The sequence below is a fragment of the Poecile atricapillus genome, chromosome 3, assembly GCF_030490865.1.
Source record: "Poecile atricapillus isolate bPoeAtr1 chromosome 3, bPoeAtr1.hap1, whole genome shotgun sequence".
Lineage (NCBI taxonomy): Eukaryota > Metazoa > Chordata > Aves > Passeriformes > Paridae > Poecile > Poecile atricapillus.
Window position 1 is genome coordinate 88887452 of NC_081251.1, and position 21997 is coordinate 88909448.

The 21997-nt window shown below is 43.2% G+C and overlaps 1 protein-coding gene across 1 annotated transcript in view; it reads left to right on the forward strand.

Moving 5' to 3' along the window:
* The first annotated feature begins 1590 nt into the window (after positions 1 to 1590).
* The window catches only part of LRFN2 (leucine rich repeat and fibronectin type III domain containing 2), a 55013-nt gene continuing 34606 nt past the window's right edge, over positions 1591 to 21997 (forward strand). The window contains exon 1 of the mRNA XM_058835640.1: positions 1591 to 2963. Within this exon, the coding sequence (XP_058691623.1) occupies positions 1591 to 2963 (1373 nt within the window). The remainder of the gene's footprint in view (positions 2964 to 21997) is intronic.

The window sequence follows — 21997 nt, forward strand, 5'->3', positions numbered from 1 at the left end:
CGGAAGGAAGGAAGTGGCGGAAGGAAGTGGCGGAAGGAAGTGGCGGAAGGAAGTGGCGGAAGGAAGTGGCGGAAGGAAGGAAGGAAGGAAAGGAAGGAAGGAAGGAAGGAAGGAAGGAAGGAAGGAAGGAAGGAAGGAAGGAAGGAAGGAAGGAAGGAAGGAAGGAAGGAAGGAAGGAAGGAAGGAAGGAAGGAAGGAAGGAAGGAAGGAAGGAAGGAAGGAAGAAGGAAGGAAGGAAGGAAGGAAGGAAGGAAGGAAGGAAGGAAGGAAGGAAGGAAGGAAGGAAGGAAGGAAGGAAGGAAGGAAGGAAGGAAGGAAGGAAGGAAGGAAGGAAGGAAGGAAGTGGCGGAAGGAAGGAAGTGGCGGAAGGAAGGAAGTGGCGGAAGGAAGGAAGTGGCGGAAGGAAGGAAGGAAGGAAGGAAGGAAGGAAGGAAGGAAGGAAGGAAGGAAGGAAGGAAGGAAGGAAGGAAGGAAGGAAGGAAGGAAGGAAGGAAGGAAGGAAGGAAGGAAGGAAGGAAGGAAGGAAGGAAGGAAGGAAGGAAGGAAGGAAGGAAGGAAGGAAGGAAGGAAGGAAGGAAGGAAGGAAGTGGCGGAAGGAAGGAAGTGGCGGAAGGAAGTGGCGGAAGGAAGTGGCGGAAGTGGCGGAAGTGGCGGAAGGAAGGAAGGAAGGAAGGAAGGAAGGAAGGAAGGAAGGAAGGAAGGAAGGAAGGAAGGAAGGAAGGAAGGAAGGAAGGAAGGAAGGAAGGAAGGAAGGAAGGAAGGAAGGAAGGAAGGAAGGAAGGAAGGAAGGAAGGAAGGAAGGAAGGAAGGAAGGAAGGAAGGAAGGAAGGAAGGAAGGAAGTGGCGGAAGGAAGTGGCGGAAGGAAGTGGCGGAAGGAAGTGGCGGAAGGAAGGAAGTGGCGGAAGGAAGTGGCGGAAGGAAGTGGCGGAAGGAAGTGGCGGAAGGAAGGAAGTGGCGGAAGGAAGGAAGTGGCGGAAGGAAGTGGCGGAAGGAAGTGGCGGAAGGAAGTGGCGGAAGGAAGTGGCGGAAGGAAGGAAGTGGCGGAAGGAAGTGGCGGAAGGAAGTGGCGGAAGGAAGTGGCGGAAGGAAGTGGCGGAAGGAAGTGGCGGAAGGAAGGAAGTGGCGGAAGGAAGGAAGGAAGGAAGGAAGGAAGGAAGGAAGGAAGGAAGGAAGGAAGGAAGGGGAAGGAAGGAAGGAAGGAAGGAAGGAAGGAAGGAAGGAAGGAAGGAAGGAAGGAAGGAAGGAAGGAAGGAAGGAAGGGAGGGAGGGAGGGAGGGAGGGAGGGAGGGAGGGAGGGAGGGAGGGAGGGAGGGAGGGAGGGAGGGAGGGAGGGAGGGAGGGAGGGAGGGAGGGAGGGAGGGAGGGAGGGAGGGAGGGAGGGAGGGAGGTTTTTTTTTAACACATAAGCGTCATTTCTTGGAGGGCTGATGCCATTAGGTGTGACTTCTGAGAGGAGGCATCACAAAGTCTCTTTGGGGGTAGATGTAATGCAAAACATAAGAATAAAGGAATCATAATTATGATATCATAATTGCTGATATTCCTTTTCACTCTTTTCCTTTCATTCAGATACTGTTGAGTGATTTAAAATGGAAAAATTGCTCTGCGGCATCCTGGTGTTTGGAATGGCTGTCACAGTCGATGCTTGTCCAAAATACTGTGTCTGTCAGAACCTGTCTGAGTCGCTGGGGACTTTGTGTCCCTCCAAGGGTCTCCTTTTTGTACCACTGGACATAGATCGAAGGACTGTTGAACTCCGTCTTGGGGGCAACTTTATTATCAATATCAGCCGACAAGACTTTGCCAATATGTCTGGACTTGTAGACCTTACTTTGTCCAGAAATACCATTAGTTACATACAGCCCTACTCTTTCACCGACTTGGAGAGCCTTCGGTCCTTACATCTGGACAGCAACAGGTTGCCTGAGATTGAAGAGGATACCTTAAGAGGTTTAATTAACCTTCAGCATTTGATTTTAAACAACAACCAGCTAAGCAGCATTTCTCATGAAGCCTTTGAGGATTTTTTACTGACACTGGAAGACTTAGACCTTTCCTACAATAACCTCCGAAACATTCCCTGGGAATCTATAAGAAAGATGATAAACTTGCATCAGCTCAGTTTAGATCACAACCTAATAGATTATATAACAGAGGGGACATTTGCAGATCTTCAGAAATTGGCCAGATTGGATCTAACATCCAACAGACTTCAGAAGCTCCCCCCTGACCCTATATTTGCCAGATCGCAAGTTATTCCATTGGTTGTTACACCGTTTTCACCACCTCTGTCCCTCAGCTTTGGGGGAAATCCACTGCATTGCAACTGTGAGCTACTGTGGTTAAGGCGGCTTGAAAGAGACGACGATATGGAAACTTGTGCTTCTCCTCCAAGTCTAAAGGGAAGGTACTTCTGGTACGTACGGGAAGAGGAATTTGTTTGTGAGCCTCCTCTTATTACACAACATACTCACAAGCTGCTGGTTTTAGAAGGCCAAACTGCCACGCTGAAGTGCAAAGCCATTGGAGATCCCACTCCCATCATTCACTGGGTGGCCCCTGATGACCGTCTCATTGGAAACTCCTCAAGGATAGCTGTCTATGACAATGGCACCTTAGATATACATATCACCACCTCCAAGGACTACGGAACATTCACATGCATAGCAGCTAATGCTGCAGGAGAATCCACTGCAACAATTGAACTCTCAATTGTTCAGCTTCCTCATCTCAGCAACGGCACAGGCAAAACAGCTCCACCGAAATCCAGGCTCTCGGACATCACCAGCTCCACTAAATCCAATCGCGGTGAAACAAAAGGCCCACCAGAAAGGGCTGTCCTGGTGTCAGATGTGACCACTACCTCAGCTTTGGTCAAGTGGACAGTCAGCAAGTCAGCCCCTCGGGTAAAAATGTATCAGCTGCAGTATAACTGCTCAGATGATGAAGTCCTTATCTACAGGTAAATGCATTTTTGTTTGGTTCTTTGATTATGGTTGGGGGCAAAATCAACATAAGTCTTTTACTCTTTGACTTTGAACTGAGATGGCATTGTGACCAGTACCATTAGTGACATCTGATAAATTTGTATTCTCTCAGTTTACCTGTTGGTCTGTTCATCACTTTTTCTGTCTGAGTCACACATTGCAAATCTCTGTAGTACTCATTTTCCAACAGCTGTTTTCAGTAAAATCTTCAATTTGGGAAAAAATGGTACTAAGTTGGTAGTCTCTTTAGTACGCTTAACAAAGAAAGGAAAACTTGAAGACTAGAAGTCAGATATTTCCCTTTCCATCTCCTGTAGGTGGGATTGAAACAGACTACTTAGAGAGGAAGCAATGTGGGAGGAAGTTTGTGCTGTCTACCCATAACACAGGCTCTAATTATTCTGTGATTCAAGATTTGGGGTTGCTAACAAGACATTTTTTACCTACATGAAAGAGCTCGTTTCTTATTTCACTAACATCTGTTTTACACAACCGTAATGGCTGACTACTTTGGAGTATTTAATTTTTTATACCATATTAAATGCAAGAAGAGGTAGATATAATTTCAAAAGCAAACCCTGAATGTTCCTTATGATCCTCCAGTTCTACAACTCCTCTGACTTTTAATGATATAAAGCAGGAGTTGCTGTTGCAGTGAAGCAGTAATAAATTTTTAGGGACTAAAAATGTGTAGTAACAGTACAGGAAAACAGTACTACTGTTTTTTTTGCAGTAAAAAAACTCCTTATCCTTCCTTTTTATTGCAAAGATTTCATTGAACTGAACTGTATCTTTGGTTGTATATGATCTACCAGCAGAAGTCAGAATCTCATGGAAAAGTAGAACCAAGCATATCAACTCTTATAGCTTTATAAGCATCCTGAAGGAGTGGAGAAAAATTTGATCTCATAGAGGTATAATGGGATTTGGGGTTTGAATCTATTTTGAGAATAAATTGTGGCCAAAATACAGTCAAAGCCACTGATTTTCATGGTAGGTTTGGTGTTATTACTTGATGGCTATTCTGTTCTTCACCTGCTGCCCACAGGGAGAGCTGAGGCACTCATCAAGTCATGGTACTCAGCCTCCAGATCCCACAACAAGCCTTATTATTTTCTTCTTTACCACAAGGTGGTTTTCTTTAGCATGAGGAAGTCAAAAGGACAGGTCATAAACATTCATGTGACATTTTGCCCTCATCCTCCTCCTGCAATGAAATCTAATTTTAAAGCTTCTCCAGAACAGAATGCTTAGTTGACATGGACAAAATTTTGTGCCAACAATACCTTCATCTGAATCAGCTGTAGAACAGAAAAAATAAAGTGATCAATTTAGCTCTCCAAATTCACTCACTTGTTGCCAAAAGCAGGAATATTGACCAGCAAGTCCAAAAACCATTTTTTAAATTATATTTATTCAATTTTTTTTAATTATTTGAGGAAATTCAGTTCTCTCCACCTCCATTCCTCAATTATAAAAAGATCTTGAAATAAATTAGAAAGTGAAAATTATTTATTTTGCTCTGGTTAATGTACAGTGGAACCAGTGTGTTAGCTTTGGGAATTGCAACTATGTGAAGTTAAGCAGAAGGAGAGGATAAGACAAAGTAACGATATAGTATAAGGAATAAAATGAAAGAAAACCTGCTAGTGCCATTTTTTTTCCCCAAGGCAATGCTTTTGGCAAAAGCTCAGCAGTAATTAAGATCTTAAACAGTGTAAGGCTGAAAAACACTCTGAAAGATGTATAAGTCATATGTTTATTGTAAAATTAATTTTGCCCAATGAACAGGAATATCCCTGCAACAAGAAAGAGAAGCTTTTGGGGGCTGTCAGATGTTGGTAGTGGTTGGATATATCAGTTTTCTAGGGAGGAGGATGGCCAGGGTAAAAAAAAACAAACCATGCAAAAGCACTGACATGCAGCCTAGGAGATGGATGGGTGAGAATTGGGTACTACAGGCAGAAATGAAGAAAGATGCCACCTTGCCAGCCTAGTCTGGAAGAAAAGTTGCTGTCAAGATTTTAGGCAACCCCTAAATTTTTATCATGTCCCCCCTTCTGCCTCTCAGTGAGGTTTTGGCCCTTTGCTGCTTTATTTGGTTGTGGCTCCATTTTTCAGAAGCTCAGTGAGGACAGTGCTATTTCAAAAAATCTCCTATCAGGCCTTTTTTGATGATTCACTGGTGATGCATAGCTCTTTTCATTCACAGCTCTCAAAAGCACTTCACCAAAGAAAACAAATTTTTTTCTCTCTATATTTTGCACCAGGGAAAAAAATGAAGCATAGAAAGATGAAGTGATTGTCCAGTGTCTGAGAGTTAATCAATGGTACTCATAATATTAAAGCCAGTTCTTACAACTTCCAGTCAGGGAACCACTCACTCCCTTAGAGTTAATTAACTAAAGCTGTTTTGCTTTAATTGGTCAGATGCATAGCACTGCAATGAATGTGTGGAAAAACCTAAGGGAAAAGGATTTCTACAGTGCTCTGCTCTATAAAATGCTGTGTATGTGCTAAATGGGACATGATACTGCTTAGCTGCTAAAATGATAGGCACTTAATATACGCTAAGACAGTATTCCAGGACTGAGACACATCATCTGTGCTCAGCTATTAGGAATCCTGCTTCACTAGCAAGAAATGTATGCACAAAGGACAGAAATCTGCTGCTCTGTCTGCTAAGAATTTTTCATGAACATTGTACTCATTGTGAAAGAGTGAAAGCAGAAATTCTCTCCTTTCCATTGATGTCAACATCTCTCCTGATCATTACCCAGAGTATCAGTCCCATTTCCCCTTCCATGCCATCTGTGATTTTCCACTGGCAGGATGGTGCAAAAGGGGACTAAAGTACGGTGCAATGGCTCAATAAAAAATCCAGTCTTGGGAGATTCTAGCAAATGTTTTCTGCTGGGCCTCCCATTTGCAATGAGCTGAAATGGTACCAGAATCTGAAGTCTGACTTTGGTTATACCAATGCCATTATAATGAAGATTAGCAGGAGGGGCACTGTTTGTCTGCTTTCTCATCTGACTTTCCCTTGTATTTGCTATCTCAGGGCCTTTGATCAGGCTCATATTAGGTTTTTATCTATTTTAATGCATTCAGTATGCATGTTTCTGATTCTGATCTAATGAGTAGGTTCTGGATCTGCCCTCTGTAGGTTTTAATACTGCAGTCTTTCCATTCTTTACATCTTTTCTGTAATATCAACAACAATGCCAGTAAATGTGTATTGTACCCATCACTTTTAGTCGAGACCAGAAGCTTGTTACAAATTGCAGAACTGAAAATCACTCCTTATTTGAAGGAAAAACATCCAGAAAGAGTAACCACTGTCCAATAAAGAAAGGGACGGAAGAAGACCAATGTCTAAAAAGAAATGTCTGTCCTTGGACTCAGGGATAAAGGAGTGAACACTAGAAAACCTCCTCTGTCATAAAAATCTTACCTGCTCCTATCAGTCTGGACTCCAAAGTGTTTCAGATGTGTAAAATATCAGACTTAAGATCAGTGCAACTTATGCACTTGTAAGCTTAATTCATTTTGAATAAGGAATTGAAATTAAATATAAATATGTTGAAAAGAAAATATTTGAGCCTTAGTTTCCCATCTGTAACCTGGGTAAAAGTACCACCTTGCTTCACAGGGATAAACACATTGGAAAATATTCTAGAACCAGGAGCCCACATAAATAAATAGGGAGACTTGCTTTGAAGTCCTTGTGTTGTCTGCAGCAACAGGGGTAGACATCAATGATTAAGATGGAGGACTCTATAACTGCAACACTTGAATTCAATAAGGGCATCTGGGGAGAGAGATTGTGTTGTTTTCATGCATAGAGCACCCTACATGATGGGAGACCAAGTCTCAATTTTGGCCAGTAGGCATTGGTGTAATACATACATTCACTACTTTTTCAAAAGTGAATAAATCTTCAAGTGTTTTGTAGAACTTCCCAGGTCATACTGAGCCTTCTGGCTGTGTTTTGAATTAAAGCAATGATGCAGCCATTTAAAAATGTGCATCTGAAGTGCAACACTGCCATTAGATTTATGAGAGATTTAGGTCTGATTTATTTTGTGGTATTTCATACTACAAGTGATTAAAACAGCTGTACAAATTAAGAATTACTATGGCACTATTGTCTCCCTAACATAAATTCAGCCCTGAGAAAAAAAAAATTATGTATTTCTGAAAGCTTATTTTTTAAATACATATTTTATGTAGCAGGCAGACCAAGCATTAAAATATGAATAAATGGCTCCACATCTCCAGTTTATTTAAACAATGGTGCCATAAATTTGATTACTTAAACAATATAATAATGACTTATATTTACACAGCTCCTTTCACTGCAAGTGCTTTACAGGGTGGCTGAACATAGATCCCCACTATCCTGTCACCTCTGAGCTAAATATTGGCTGCAGTTTAGCAATCAGGTGATTGTTCAGTTCCTTTTCATGAGCAAAAAATAGCTTTGGCGTTTGCACTTATGGATACTTTAACCTGGGGAGGAAGTAATTAACTGAGTTTGAATTTCCCACAGCATGGTGGTATAAATATACCCATGCACTCTTCTAGTCAAGTGCATGTCAATAAGAAAGTGCTTCATGGCTGAGGTGCTGCAAACTTCAGGAATGTCTAGTTCACATAAGGATGTTCTCTCAAACAGCATTGACACACTGAGCATCAGAGAGGATGCCATTGTCTAATGCTTCTTGCAAGGAAAGCCTGTTGTGTGGAGATCTTCCAGCTAAAGAGGAAGCCCTATCCTGTTGATGGTAGGGCAAATTGCCCCAACAGCCTGATGCTGTAGCAAAGTGTGTTTATGTAATTTTCTCTCTGAGGAAAATTAGATATACAGAGTACTGGTTAGCTTTGGAAAAGACCGAGGACTCATTTATTCTGAAAGACCTGAATATCTGTCCTCACTTGAGATTTGGTCACTGGGTTCAGACAAATAAAGGCTTGCACACTTGCACACTTGCCACACTTCTACCCAATTTTCAGTTCTACCCATCTCCAACCTTGCTAGGCACTGACCCGCTTCCATGGCTCACACCTGGAGCAAAATTCCTGACTCAACCTCAGCATAAGAGCTGAGCTATTCCAGTTGCATTGTATGCAGAATACAAACCTTGATTTGGCAAAATAATTTACATATTTAAAAGTTAAATAAAACAACAACTAGGAGGGAGGACAGCAAATGAAGACGTTAATCAGCATGTATTAATCTTTTGTATTTGACAGGTAGATAGTGCCACTATAGAAATAAAAACATGACATCACAGTCCAAAAGGAAGCAAAATTTATATGATTAGTGCAGAGGGAAGTTTGGCATGGACATTTGGTACTTCAGATCACTTGAGACTGGTTTGCAGCAGGAGGGTATTTTGGCTTCTGGAGTATCCTCAGCAAGTGCAAGCTTGCTGCAAGACATCAGTCATAATGAAGAAGCTGCTTTATAGATGCCTGTATTCTGGGACTGTGGGGTTTTATTTGTGTTTGCTGAAAACATTTTAATCTAGTTTTGGGGTTTTTTTATTATTATTTTTATTTTTTTTTACTGGGGGAAGTACAGGAACAGGGTTTTTTGGGGCTGTTTTTTGCTCGGTTTTTTGTTTGTGCTTGGTTTTTTTCCCCACCAACCTACCCTCCTTTGAAATATGAGAAATCTTTAAAGAATAAAAAAGTAAATGTAGTGAAAATGAGAAAAAAATATGTGTATTACCAGAAAATGAAGTGGAAAATAGAAATATAAAATATAAAATTAATATATTAAAATCAATTTATGCAATAAAAGTAGATGTACATCTCAGTACTGTCCCTAAAGGCATCCTAGATTGTTGTGAGAAACTATCATCCACTTGGTGCTTGTACAGAAACTGATGAGGAATACATTGGTCAGAGCAAGTCCAGTTCAGGATGACCAGAGCCCAGCCATGTGGATGCTGCCCAGACCATTTTCTTGCTTGATCCCTGACACAGAAAGGCAAAATACTAAATGGCCCCTTATCCTTAGGGGAGATATGCCCCTGACATGAGCATGTGAGATGTATGTGAGGGCTCATGAGAAAGTGCTTGCACTGCTGCTGGCTGTGCTGCAGTGCCGCAGAAGAGAAGGGCAGAGCACTGTAGGACCGCACCTGCTGCTATCTTGGAAGCATTCCTATTTCCTTCAAAGTTTAAGTCCTGCCAAATAACATTTATTGAAGCTTGTGGAGAAGTTGTATGTGACAGGTCTACCCCCAAGCTCAGCCTCAGGAGTTGAATATGAAGGCAAATCACCTGATTCCCATCTCACCCCATATCTAGGGGTGCTGCACAAGGTGGAAATGAAATCAGAATCACTTTAGACAACACTCTTAGGCACATGATGTGATTCTTAGGGCAGTCCTGTGTGTGGCCAGGAGTTGGGCTTTGATGTTCTTTGTGGGTCCCTTCCAATACAGAATATTCTGTAATTCTGTGATTCAGCATAAAACAGCAATACCTGTTTTATCTCTGCTACCAATTATTAATTCAGCTCAATAAGGCTGAGTATTTTCACTTGAGGGGAATTCAGGATGAGTTAGTTCTTGCCCATAACATCTGCCATATCCCCTCTCTCAGATGCTCTGAACCTAAGTGCCAAAAGCTGTCCCCCCGCCTTTACTGCAATAAAGTTATACATCTGATGCCAAAATTAACTATTGAAATAAGTTTTTTATTTAGCTTCAGGTGAGTCAACAATTTGATTTCCAACTGAAAATCTTTAACATATCCGTAATTTGTGCATGTAATGCACATTTAACCACCCAAGAGGCTCTACTTGATCTCTGCATTTTCACTTCAGTGCCTGCAGCAAGTTCCCAATACTCTTTTTCTCTCTACTTCTCATCCATTGAGTTCTAATTGGTGTCAGAAATCCATTCTAATATCTTCCTCATTTTGGGTCACATCTTCTGATATCTGGGTCCTTTCAGGAAGAATGAAAAAGTATCAATAACCACTGAGTGTGACAACTACTCCTAGTCGTTCTAAATCTGTAGCCAAGAAGTTCCTCCCTCTCCTCACTTCACTTTTCATTTCAACTGGATCACCACAAATTCAGATTACTAAGAAAGTACGTTCAAGTGTGTTGAACAGGTAGTAAAAGTAAGGGCTGAAAAATGCCTGCTTGAAGGAGAGGATTATTTATTTTTAACCCATAGATGTTTTGCAACAGTTACAAATAAAAAGATGCTTAAAAGCATATTGTGCTCTAAAACACTATATTATTCAATTTGCCTTGCCAGGTTGAGATCATTCTGCTTAACTGAGCTCCTACTTGCTCACATGCAGGTTCTAGGCTGTAGACAGGCGAAGGAGGGTGCCTTGACAGCTCCTACCTCCCCAGACTTCTGACACCCCACCCCATACAGCTCCCATCTGAAGTCATTGGAAAGCCTTTTTACCCTTTTCAAAGCTGATGTGGTTTTAGATTCTTGGTAGGAGGGTCTTGGAAAAGGGTACCTGCTCCTCCTGCAGTAGGTTCCTAATTCTCCTGTCTTTCCTGTGCTGAACAATTGAGCTCTGACTATGAATATTGTTTTGAGGGTTGTGCAAGCAATTATATTCATTTGGTTCTGTAGGACTATTTTATCTATCAAATACATGAGACAGGACAAAGAGGAGGGCAGGGAAAAAGTAAGTCAAAATTCCAAACACAGCCAGAACATAGTGCCTTATTTCACTGGCATAGCTGCAGATTTACCTATCTAATTGCTTGCTCTGAATTTCCTATTACACCTTTTCTATTTCACACAAGGCTTTCTGCTTGTAGTCTGTTTTCAGAAGAAAATATACTTTTTTTGTACAATGATGGAACTGATTAACCATAACATATAATAGCAATGATACAGCTTGTTTTCCTAGAGAAATGACTTAAAAATATAAAACTGGAAAAGACATAGCACTGGAAAAATAAAATAAATAAAGAAAATATTATACTGCACTAAATAGATTATATTATAAAGTCTTGATTAGCTTTAGCCCTTAGAAGTCTGCTTATTTTTGGAGTTGACTGTAAAAGGCAGGTTTTCTGAGGAAAACGTTTGCACTCAGAATGAGAAAAAGTCTATTTACAGATGATACAGTGCAAGCTGAATGCAACACTTGCTTCTCATTTAAACCTATTTTGAGGCTTCATTTGGGACGTTGATGGTGTCTTTGTGTCAATGCTTTGGTTAGGGAAAGATGAAAGAAGAGGATTCAGACAAGCTGAGGATCTTAAAATTTGAGGCAGAAATCAGGTTCATGCTTCATGTAATTTTTTGAGTGCTGTACTTGTAGATTTTCAATGAAGGCTTGTACTGTAAGGAAGTAATTTATCTTTTTTTGTTCTTAAATGGGCACAGGAGAGATGTAGCTCAAATTTTCAGTAGCAAAGAAAGAAAATATGAGGTAATAGATGTCTTTGAAAACAAGGTATGGGTTATTTCATTGTCACACTACCATTTCCCCCAAATGTGTCTTGGTTTGCAGTCTAATATGATCACAGTAAAGACATATACCCTCTAAATCATAATAATCTGTAATAGGGCCAAACAAAATGGTAGTCCAGCCCTAGCTGAGGAAGCAAGGTTTCTTTTATCTAAAGAAACCTTGAAACTGTAATGCCATTGAGAATTGTATATGTTTAAAATTAAATGTTTTGATTTTCATAGCAGGGAAAAGCAGCCTGGCCAGCAGGCTTATCTGCCCTACTGTCACAGCCCTAATAACCCCTCAGAGTCACAACATGATCATATTAGGTCCTAGAGCATTTCTCAAAGATCCAATAAAGTGGCTCTGTCCAGAAAAGGAAACAGGCTTTGGCCTTTGGCAGAGGGCACTGTAGACTGAAAGCAAAATTACCCGTGTGTCACAATAGCAGAGACAGATGCACTTGTGCTGGGCAACAGAGATGATACTCTGGTATCCTTGGATGGGAAAGAATCCATCCACTACATGGCTACAGCCAAGTTTTAGGGCGGCTGGAAAATCCCTGGAGACAGAAAGGTAAGCCCTAAGCCTCTTTTGTTCAGCTGCTCCTGGTTTACAGATTAGTTTATTTGCAGAGATGAACTGTTTGAGACAGCCAGCACTAGGTGTGAATTCATGCTGTATATGCCGATCTGTCATCCCCCCCCTTCCTCTTCCATCACTTTGCATTTTTCTAAGTGTTGCCATATATTTATTGTCTCATAATTTATTTCCTTTTGACAAGAAAACAAATAAAAGTGCTATTTGCTCAACCCAATACTTTTTTTTTCTTTAATTATCCATTTATTTAATTTGCTTAGATTTTGGAATTGGCTCTTATGTAAATATCTGTGCTCAGAATTTTTCTGAGTGGTTGCACAGGCAATAGCTGCCCAATAGACATATGGGACAGCTGACAGCATCAAGAAACCCCACCAGCAGCTCTGTCGTCTGGCAGATTGCCTCAGAGAGTCAGGCTTGATGAATCAGTCCTTCTGCTGGTGCTGAGAGCGTGGGGAACGCCTCTGCTCCAGAAGGCTGGTGCAAAATGAGAAAGACGCACAGCCCCCACGGTCCTTGAACTACAGGCTTGGGACAGCTGGCAGTGTCCAAATGAACTTGGCTACAATCTGGCTAATTTGGGTGAGTAGAGGAAGAGTTTCAGCTTGGTTACTCTGGGGTGAGGATGTGTCACTAGCTTGATGCCTGCTCTTCTCTCTGCTGCAGTGTGGAATTTCACAGCCTGGAAGTGCCATGGGGAGGAATTTAATAGCGCTGCCAAGGTTGAACTGTGGGAGAGGGGAAGAGAAAAGAAACTGTCTTGGAACTCTCCTATCTCTCTGTGCCTCTTCCCTTCTAGCCCTGAAAGGGGGCAAATATTCTTGTAAGCTGAGCAGGCAACAAAGTCAAGAGGATCCCTGCTTCTCTCCTCCACCCCTGGGTCCTTTCAGCCTCCTCTGATTGCAATTTCAGTCAATGCCCCTGAGCAGGCAGAAGAAGGAATAGCCACCAGGAGCCACCTTCAGAACCTGGCTCCTCCAGCCCAAGGCCTCACAGAGCCCAGGCTGGCTGCTGTCACAGAATGCTGGCTGAAGAGAGTGGCAGGGATAGCTCTGTCTTCTCTGGGTGGTGTCAGACAAACCTCCTTCATTCTCAGTGGCACTAGAAGCGCTGCAACCTCTTTGCTAGGAAAAAAATAGTGCAAAAGTACTCTCTCTTGTATGATTTGCTGTGGGGTATGACCCCCATTGAGCACGCAAGGCTGTGTGTATGGCTAGTAGTTTAAATTGTTTGTTTGTTTGTTTTTCCCTCGGTGGGGACTAGCCCCCAGAGGTGAAGAACTCTTTGCAAAGGTGTCTTGATTTGAAAGACAGGTGTCTGCTAGGGAAGGCAGGACCCTCCCTTGGTATGAAAAAAATGTAAACCTCCTCCCTCCGAATTATTATAATTTTTTAATTAAAGGGCTCTCAAGTGAAGATATGAGGGTAGGAATAACAGTTCTTTACAAGGATGTGTAATAAAGCAAACAAACAACAACCATAGCATTAACAGAAGCAGGAACCCAGTGATCGCCTTCTCTCAGCTGCAGGCACTTTCCCCTCCATGCAGTTCCGGGCACAGCCAGCAGGGGCACTGGTGCTCCCAGGGGACCGGGCAGGTGCGGTGATTCCCCTGCGCTTGCAGGGGGCGCTGGGGCGCGGGGAGCACGCGGTAACGGCGGCTCGGCCAGGAAGGAGAAAGGATGGAGGAGAGGCTTTGCTGCACAAACCCCCCTGGGGCAGTCGATCCCCGTGTTCCAGCAGGATTTACGGAAACAGCAAGGTGGGCCGGCAGGAATGAGGTAAAAAATCCCAGGGTGGTAGGCAAGAAGTATCAGAAGCTCCTGAGCTGTGGTTGGAACAGCGGGAGCTCTCGGCAGGCAGGAGGTGCGGGGCTGCAAGAGCTCAGAGCAGTGCTGAAGAAGCAGTGGGAGCAGGACAGTGGCACCAGGCTCCCAGCAGGGCAGAGAGGGGCAAGCCCAACATCCCGGGCACCTGAGCAGATGGGGATAGGTCCCTCATTTAGTGAGACAGTTGTTAATAAGGTCTCAGTCCAACAGCTGCTCTTACGAGCAAAGGCTCACCCACAGAAAGGACGAGGCTGTACAGGACTGTCCAGCTGAAGTAGTAAAATCAGAGACAAAAAACTTTCTAACTATTCAAAGTTAGGGAAGAGACGTTTATTACATCCAGGCATGCTGGAGTCATCTCCCAAAGACATGTGTTCCCCGCACTGCCCCTTATTCTCCATTTATTCCCCAAAGTATTACATATGCATAGGATTACACAATACACCTATACATAGCATATATATGCATTGCCTGACTCTGCCTGCTCTCGTCTCATGTGGTAATGAGCTCCACACCACTTTAGGCATGCTCAGTTCTTCTTTTGAAATGGGTCTGGGGTCTTTTTGATGAAATCTTTTTTTTCTTCAGGCTTAAACTTTTCAACTGTGTCTTCTTGGCAGCTCTTCTGGTGCTCTCTGGACACGGTTCAGATCTCTTGCTTGCAGGTGTAGACATGGTTCTTTTCCACAATAGTCCATCCTTGTCTCCTTCTACAAATACAACTTAAGACAAGCAGAATGATATATATGTATATCTTTGGACCATTCATTTCATTTTGGCAATTGTTGGCTACAACTGTAGGCGTATCTTTAACTAAGCCTACATTGCTTAGTCCTACATTGCTTCTATCTTAATTTTTATTTTATTTTTTTACTTTAAAATTTCTCATAAGCTACTCCTATTTTAGTTAAAATCTTAATTCTCTAATTTTCTTAACTCACAGCAGTGACACTGAATTCTGCTCACAGTATAACATCTTGACTGTCCTCTGAAACCAAGAGTGAGAACCCTCACAACTCCTCCGCTGTCTTTTGCCTGCTGAAATCTCTAGGTATCTCCTTCTCTCTCCCCTGAGTCTGGCTACTTCTTTTGTTTTTCTTAAGTATACATAAGTACTTAACAGTTAGTTTCCTAGCAACTTATGGGAAAATGTTCCATAAGTGCAAAAGAAAGAAACTCAACCCCCAACAAAAGGGAAAGATGAAATGAACACTGGGAGCATGATTCCCACTTGGGAAGAGTATTAACAAAACTGGAGGGACTGCAGCAGTCCCATTTCAGGGCACAGTACTTCATCTTTTTACAGCAAAAGGTTTGATATGTGGAAAGAAAACTCTATAACCCACAGAGTAAGTTATAAGAGTAGGTATGTACTTATTCAGCGCTTAGGTGCATGGGAGATATCTCCTCCAGATACATGCACACCCTGGAGACTTGCCCCTCTCTTTTTATTCTCTACAAACCAGGCTTACACAATACGCCTAATATATATTCACTTCCTAACCCCACCTGTCCCTGCTTCATATTAAAATTAGCTCCACGCCTCTTTGTGACTTCGCTTTGCTCCTTGTTGGTCATCTGGGTGTCTTTGGGATGAAGTAAGCGATCTTCCTCTCAGTCGAACTTTTCACCTGTCTCCTTGCGCATGCTCCTTTTAATCCTTTGACCGTCTTTCAGACTTTGATACCATTTCTCTCGGCTTAGGGGTCCAAAAAATCCCCCTATCCTGTGGTGCCTTTGTCCTTGCATCCTGTTTGCGCATTCTAGCTCTTTATCTTATCTTGTAGTCTTGCTCTCTTTCTGCTTTTGTGGGAGCAGTAAGCATTTCATATAGTTTTGTCAGACCCCCCTCTTTTAGTCAAAGCATTTATAATTTCTTGAGGCTTGATTCCTAATTCTTAAGTTCTCTGTTTCAGGTTGGTGTGGGCTGAAGACCTTGTGCTATATAAACTCTGCCTAGTGAAAGCATATAAGATTTAAGTTGTTTGTTTTTTTGGGAGGTAATGTTTTTTCTCACTAAAACATAATATTGTCTTTTGGTTCACCTTTCCTCTTTTTCTCTATTTGGACTCTATTATGGTAGATAATTTTATTGGCTGTGGTTTAATTAACCAATTATGACAGAGCAGTAGTGTTTTTCAGATTAAATCCTTTATTTAATTGTTCTTAAACAGCTTACATTCTGATGCATCTCCTGACAGTTTGCTGCTGGTCCCTGTACCTCATCATTTCAGGGTTGAGTTAATGTGCTTGCCAAGTGCATTAGTTAATGAAACCATGTATATCTGCACTAGGTTAAAACCTGTTTTCTACCCTCTTCATGTGATTTTAGTCCAGAAACTTTCTGTGGTTTTAAGGTAGCAAAGGGAGTCCAAGAAAAGCCATAGAAACTTACAGGTGTCCTTCTTATTTAAAGTCCCTCAGGACTCCTGCCATATTCATTCCCTCTGCTTAACCCCAGTTAAGCTTGCTGATGACAGGGAGGCATATACTCAAAAGTGCTGCAGGCTGTTTTTCAAATCAGGTTACATTTACTAGTTCCCAAACAAAATATATTATCTTGGGGAAATTTTGAATCTAGTACATCGGTTTGGCCTAAGCAAACCTGAATATGGCATATAATGGCACAGAACCACAACGTAATTGACTGTTCTTGACATCAATCAAGAAGCAGATTTAAAAACTGATTTAAAAAATCGAGATCAACGGTAATTGGTCCTACAGTCATTGCAGCAATGTGCAACATCTGTCTAGCACACCCTCCAAACACCTGCCTCTGCAATGGCTATGAAGAAACAAACCATTTATCATCTCAGTTTTATTTTCTAGCCCTGTTTAAAATGGAACAAACACTGGAATATCTCTCCCATGGGAAATTCCAATATTGCAACATCTGTTTCTGTAGACTGAAAATTCTCCATAACAGGAGAAGGGAAGGGAAGGGAAGGGAAGGGAAGGGAAGGGAAGGGAAGGGAAGGGAAGGGAAGGGAAGGGAAGGGAAGGGAAGGGAAGGGAAGGGAAGGGAAGGGAAGGGAAGGGAAGGGAAGGGAAGGGAAGGGAAGGGAAGGGGAAAAAAGGAAAAAGGAAAGGAAAAGCATTTCATATGGAAATGGGAAAGTGTTGCTGTCAATCTCTTTGAAGATGTTACAGCTTTTGGATTGACAGTCCCATTTCCACCATACATCATGCCCCTTGAGGAGTTACTCTCCTCCTGGATGTAAGGCTCCCTATATTCATCAGATTCACTTTGCTCTCCTCCGGCTCACTACAGAGTTCTTCCTTCCAGCCCATATTGTCCCTGTTTTCACCTCCTTCAGTGGCAAAGGAATGGTTGGAGTGTGCAGGGAGAGGAGCCAACTGCTCGTGGGTGAGTGGGAAAGGAGCAGAGGACATGGTGAGGGAGCAGAGCAAGGGCTGGGAGAAGATCACTCCTCACAGGTGCCAGGGAGAGGAAGAACATTGTGGATCCCCACAGCTATACCTTTCATTTTTATTTTTTTTTACAAGAGGCAAGAAAAAATGGATCTAGCATATTATAGATGAGCAATGAGATGGTTGGCTGTCAAAATTAAGGAATGAATATTATGTGTATGTTAAGGGAAGTTTTATTGATATTGTCCTAGTTTAGGGCAAATTAGGGAGGAAAACTCCAAATGGGGGTTTCCCCAGGGAAGTGACCCCTCCCCACCAACTGGTCCGGGAAAGGAAAAAAATTCCTTGGAGGGAAGTGGAAAAAGCTGTTTATTTAACAGAAATTGAATAATATTAAATAATAAAACCTCTCGCTGTTTGATGGGATGGCAAATCTAGGAAGAAAAGTCCTTTTCATGTGGTGTAGCTTGGCTCGCTCAGGTTCTTATCAGTCCCTCTGGCGCTGGAAAGTGCCAAGGCCCAGGCCCCAGTGGGCCACAGGCGTGAGCTCCCGGGGTTTGGCTGGGTGTTCAGTCCAGAGCAGGTTTACACAGATCCAAGAAAAAAGGGAAAAAACAAAGGTCCAGGGAACTCCTCTGCCTCAGCTAGCTAAAGCTAACTAAAAGCCAGAGAGAAGCTCTGTCCCGCTGTCTGTCCATGCTGCAGACACCACAGTCCAGGAGCGGGATGTGTGGGAGTGATGTTTTTCCTTAACACAAACTGTGCGCTTCTTCTTCCCCCTACTCTCGCTTTCAGAGCCAGTCTTAAAGGTGCAGAACTTAATATATAACATAAACCAGATGATTGGGGATACCAGTATCATAAAGTCACCCCAGGACAGATATATAGTTATGTTATTATGATATGTTCTCCCCATAGTCCTCTTTCCCCTCCCCCTCATATTGTCACTGGACATTTGGGAGAAGGCAGGCTCATTACTATAGCAACACCTGACCTTCAATTAGGATGTAAGAAAGTGATCTCCACCGATAGATGGCAAAAGGAGTTGACTGACAAGACTTTGTGAGGGGCTAAGGATAGAAAAGGCAGAGCATCCATTTGGTAGGTGAGCACATGGCTGTTTAATCTTAGGCTCCCAGCACTGCTTTTTCTCCCTATTCAGTCTTTTGTTGTATGTTGTTAAGGTTTAATAAACCTTTGAAATTTTAAAAGTGAACATCGTTTCTCACAAATGAGGGCTCAGTCCAGGACATACACTTTGTCTCCATGGCCCTAGGAGTTTTCTAAAGAGGAAACTTCAGAAATTTGCCCCGCCTCAAGTTTGTCAGCTCAGTCAATTCCTCCTGAGACCATCGGTGATTACAGGTTGAAACCCTGGGGACAGCAGAAGACTGAATAATAAGAAAGAAGGGGAAGGTGAGTACCATCCTTATAATTGTTTTGGCCAGATTGTTAATCCATAAGGGTATACAAAGGTGAGCTCCAGGCTAGTAGCGCATGGGATCCATTCCTGGTCTGTTGGAGCTTACAGGTTATTGGACAGTTGGACATACAGGGCTACTCTACGCGTAGTAGAGGAAAGTGGAGACGCATTGCCAGCAGGACACGTGATAGAGGGATAGGAAAAAACCGTGGCACAAGGTCACTGGTGGCAGGAACTACAAGCGGAGGCAGATTCATGTAGACAGCATTTGTTATTGCTAAGCACAGTAAAGCCCTGGTGCCACAGGCTTGCTTGCCAGCGCCTCAGGGACGCCAAGCAGTAGGGCCCAGCAGGGCTGATCAGGTGGCAGGAGTTCCAGACTGGGAGCCCAGGGAGCTACGTGTATAGGAGGGTGCCTAGTTGCACAGAGCCAGCAGTGACAGAAGGAGGGTCTCCGCTCAGAGAAAACCACATGCATCAGAGGGTGCCCAGTTACGCAGAGTTGCCATACTGGGGGGAGAAGCAAGAGCCCATGTGGGCAGTGTTGAGCGGTGTCGAGATGAAATACAAGGGATGGGACCACCATGCATTGAGATGAGTTATTGTTCAAATAGCCCGATAAGACATCAGTCTCGAGGCATGAGATTTATCGGAAAAACAAGTCAACCATCACTTGAGGAAGTCACGAGTTTCTTCTCCGCATGGCAATATATAACTTTTTAGTCCAATAGACAGTTAACACGAGGTTTGTTTTCACTTCTTAACCTATCACCTTTACTTAATTTTGCCACACTGCGTCTCTCTCTCAGTCACTAAGCTGATAGGTTACATACTCATGCACACTTATAGTTTCTAGATCTCTAACTTATTCCATAAGTCACACTATTGCAGTTCAAACTTCAAACTATTTTACTTAATATAATTTCTTACCTACTTAAGACATATCCTTACTTATAACTGTAGAGACATAAGTTTATAATTTCTCTACCCAATGTCCATGCACCTTCATCACTACATCAGTCCAGGCTTTTTCTAAGGCTGCAGATTTTTGATTTCCAACAGAGCGGGGATCACAAAGAAAGAATTATATGGGGTTTCCTAGGCAGGAACCGCAAACTGAGAGTTGTACAGGGTTTCCTGAGTGGGAATTGTGAACCAGAGCTGCACGGGATTTTCCAAGCAGGGACCATGAACAGGAATTGCATGGGGTTTCCTAGGTGGGGACTGCAGGAGAATGCCGAACTGTGGAAGCTTCCTTGCGGTATATACCGGCATAAGTCCGCATTCACACAGGACCACGTAAACAGCTTTTAGCAGTCACTTGTGCTAGTGTGCCAGGCTGTGCCGGCTTCCCTGCAGCATTTGCTGGCATGGAGCCGCGGCACCAGGCGAAACCACATTGGTAACTCTTGGCAGCTGCCCTGCGCTGCAGCGGGGTGGTACCGGAGCACCAGGCTGTGCTGGCTTCCCTGTAGTGTTCACTGGCACAGAGCCACGGCACTAAGGAATCACATGGATACCTTTTAGCAGGTGTACCACACTGCACTGAAAGGCGCTGGGGCGCCAAAAAACCAGCGTTTTCTCTGCAATCCACCAGCATAGTGCAGCACGATCGCGGGAGTGGGAGAATGTGGGTAGCTTTCGGCAGCTGTCCCACGCTGCACTGAAAGGCGCTGAAAAGCAACGGCTTCTCTGCAATCCACTGGCATAAAGCTGCGCAATCACAGCGTGGGGGGGACATGAGCAACTTTCAGCAGCCACCCACGCTGAAAGACACAGGGGAGCAGAATTGTGGCTGTGAAAGGAGCAGTGGAGCTGACCGGGTGGTACAGGGGTCCCCGGATCATGGGCAGGTTTTTTATTTGTTTTTGTTTTCCAGGAGGAAGGTAAGGGTTGGTTTTTTTCCTCCTTTCCTTTTTCCTTCTTTTCTTTTTTCCTTCTTTTTCTTCTAGCTGATTGGGAAGGTGGACTTTGTTGGGGGATCATAGGGTTGGCTTCTTGGGAAGGCAGGCCTTGTTGGATGGGCTTGTGGTTGGCTCCTTGGGAAGACAGACCCTGTTGGGTGGGCCTATGGTTGGCTGTCAGAGTGGGACTGGGAACAAGTAGGGAATCCCCAATGGAAGAAGAAGGAAGTGAAGCAATACCAATAGGTATTCTCCAGATAGTCCACTGGGAAAGAAGCTAGCCCAGTGAAATATGACCCTAACACCAGAGATAAGGACGAACTCAAGATGATACAGTGAGTGGACTAAGGGGGAAATTAGGCCCGATCATGTACACTGGCCGAGGGTTAGATAAGGCGTGGATATGTCAGGCTTTAAATATCTATGTAAGAGCTAAGAAACCATTCAATCAGGAAGAGCGTGATTACGCTGCCTGCTAGGAAGGAGAGGTATCACTTTCGAGGGTGAGCATGTTTAAAGTATCAGAGAGTAAAAAACTGGACCCGTTAAGACTATTTTCCCCTTCCACCTCCAGTGGCACCTACTGCACCTCCCTTGCCTTCTGATGGGCCTAGTGAGAACACTAGAAACAGAGTGGCACAAAAAGGGGAAACCAGCTCAGGGAATGGAAACCAAGCAGTGGGACTGTATCTTCTAAGGGAAGTACCCCTAGGTGGGGTGCAGGGAGGAACTGGATTTGCAACCATACCACGCAATTCCTCTGATGTAAGGATGTTCAAGAAATAATCAAAAGGATTACTAGAGGACCCCACTAGATTAGCAGAACAGTTAGACCAATTTTTGGGGCCCAACATCTATACATGGGAAGAAATGCAAGCAATAATGTTTTATTTACACCAGAGGAAAGACGGATGATCCAGGCAGCTGGGATGCAGATACGGGAAAGGGAGCATATGCAAAGACCTCCTGGGGACCTGAAAATGCCCAAAGTGTGCCCTAACTAGGACCACAATGACCCTGGGGGAAGGCAAAACAAGGAGGAGTATAGAACATTAATTGTAAGGTGTATTAAAAGAGGCTGAACCACAAAGCCAGAAGGCTCATAAGGCATTTGATGAACAACAAAAGAGGGAAGAAACCCCAAGAGAATGGCTAGAAAGATTGGGGAAAAATATGAGGCAGTATTCAGGCATCAACCCTGATACAGCAGCCAGCCAGATCTTGCTAAAAATATATTTTATCACTTATGCATGGCTAGATATATGGAAAAAACTAGAGAAGTTAGCTTGGCAAGTAAAGGGATTTGAAGATCTCTTAAGGGAGGCACAGAAAGTGTATGTCAGAAGGGATGAGGAGAAAGCAAAGGAGAAGGCTAGAGTAATTTCTCTAATTGCCATTAGAGAAAGACAGATTTGTTTTTATTGTAAGAAA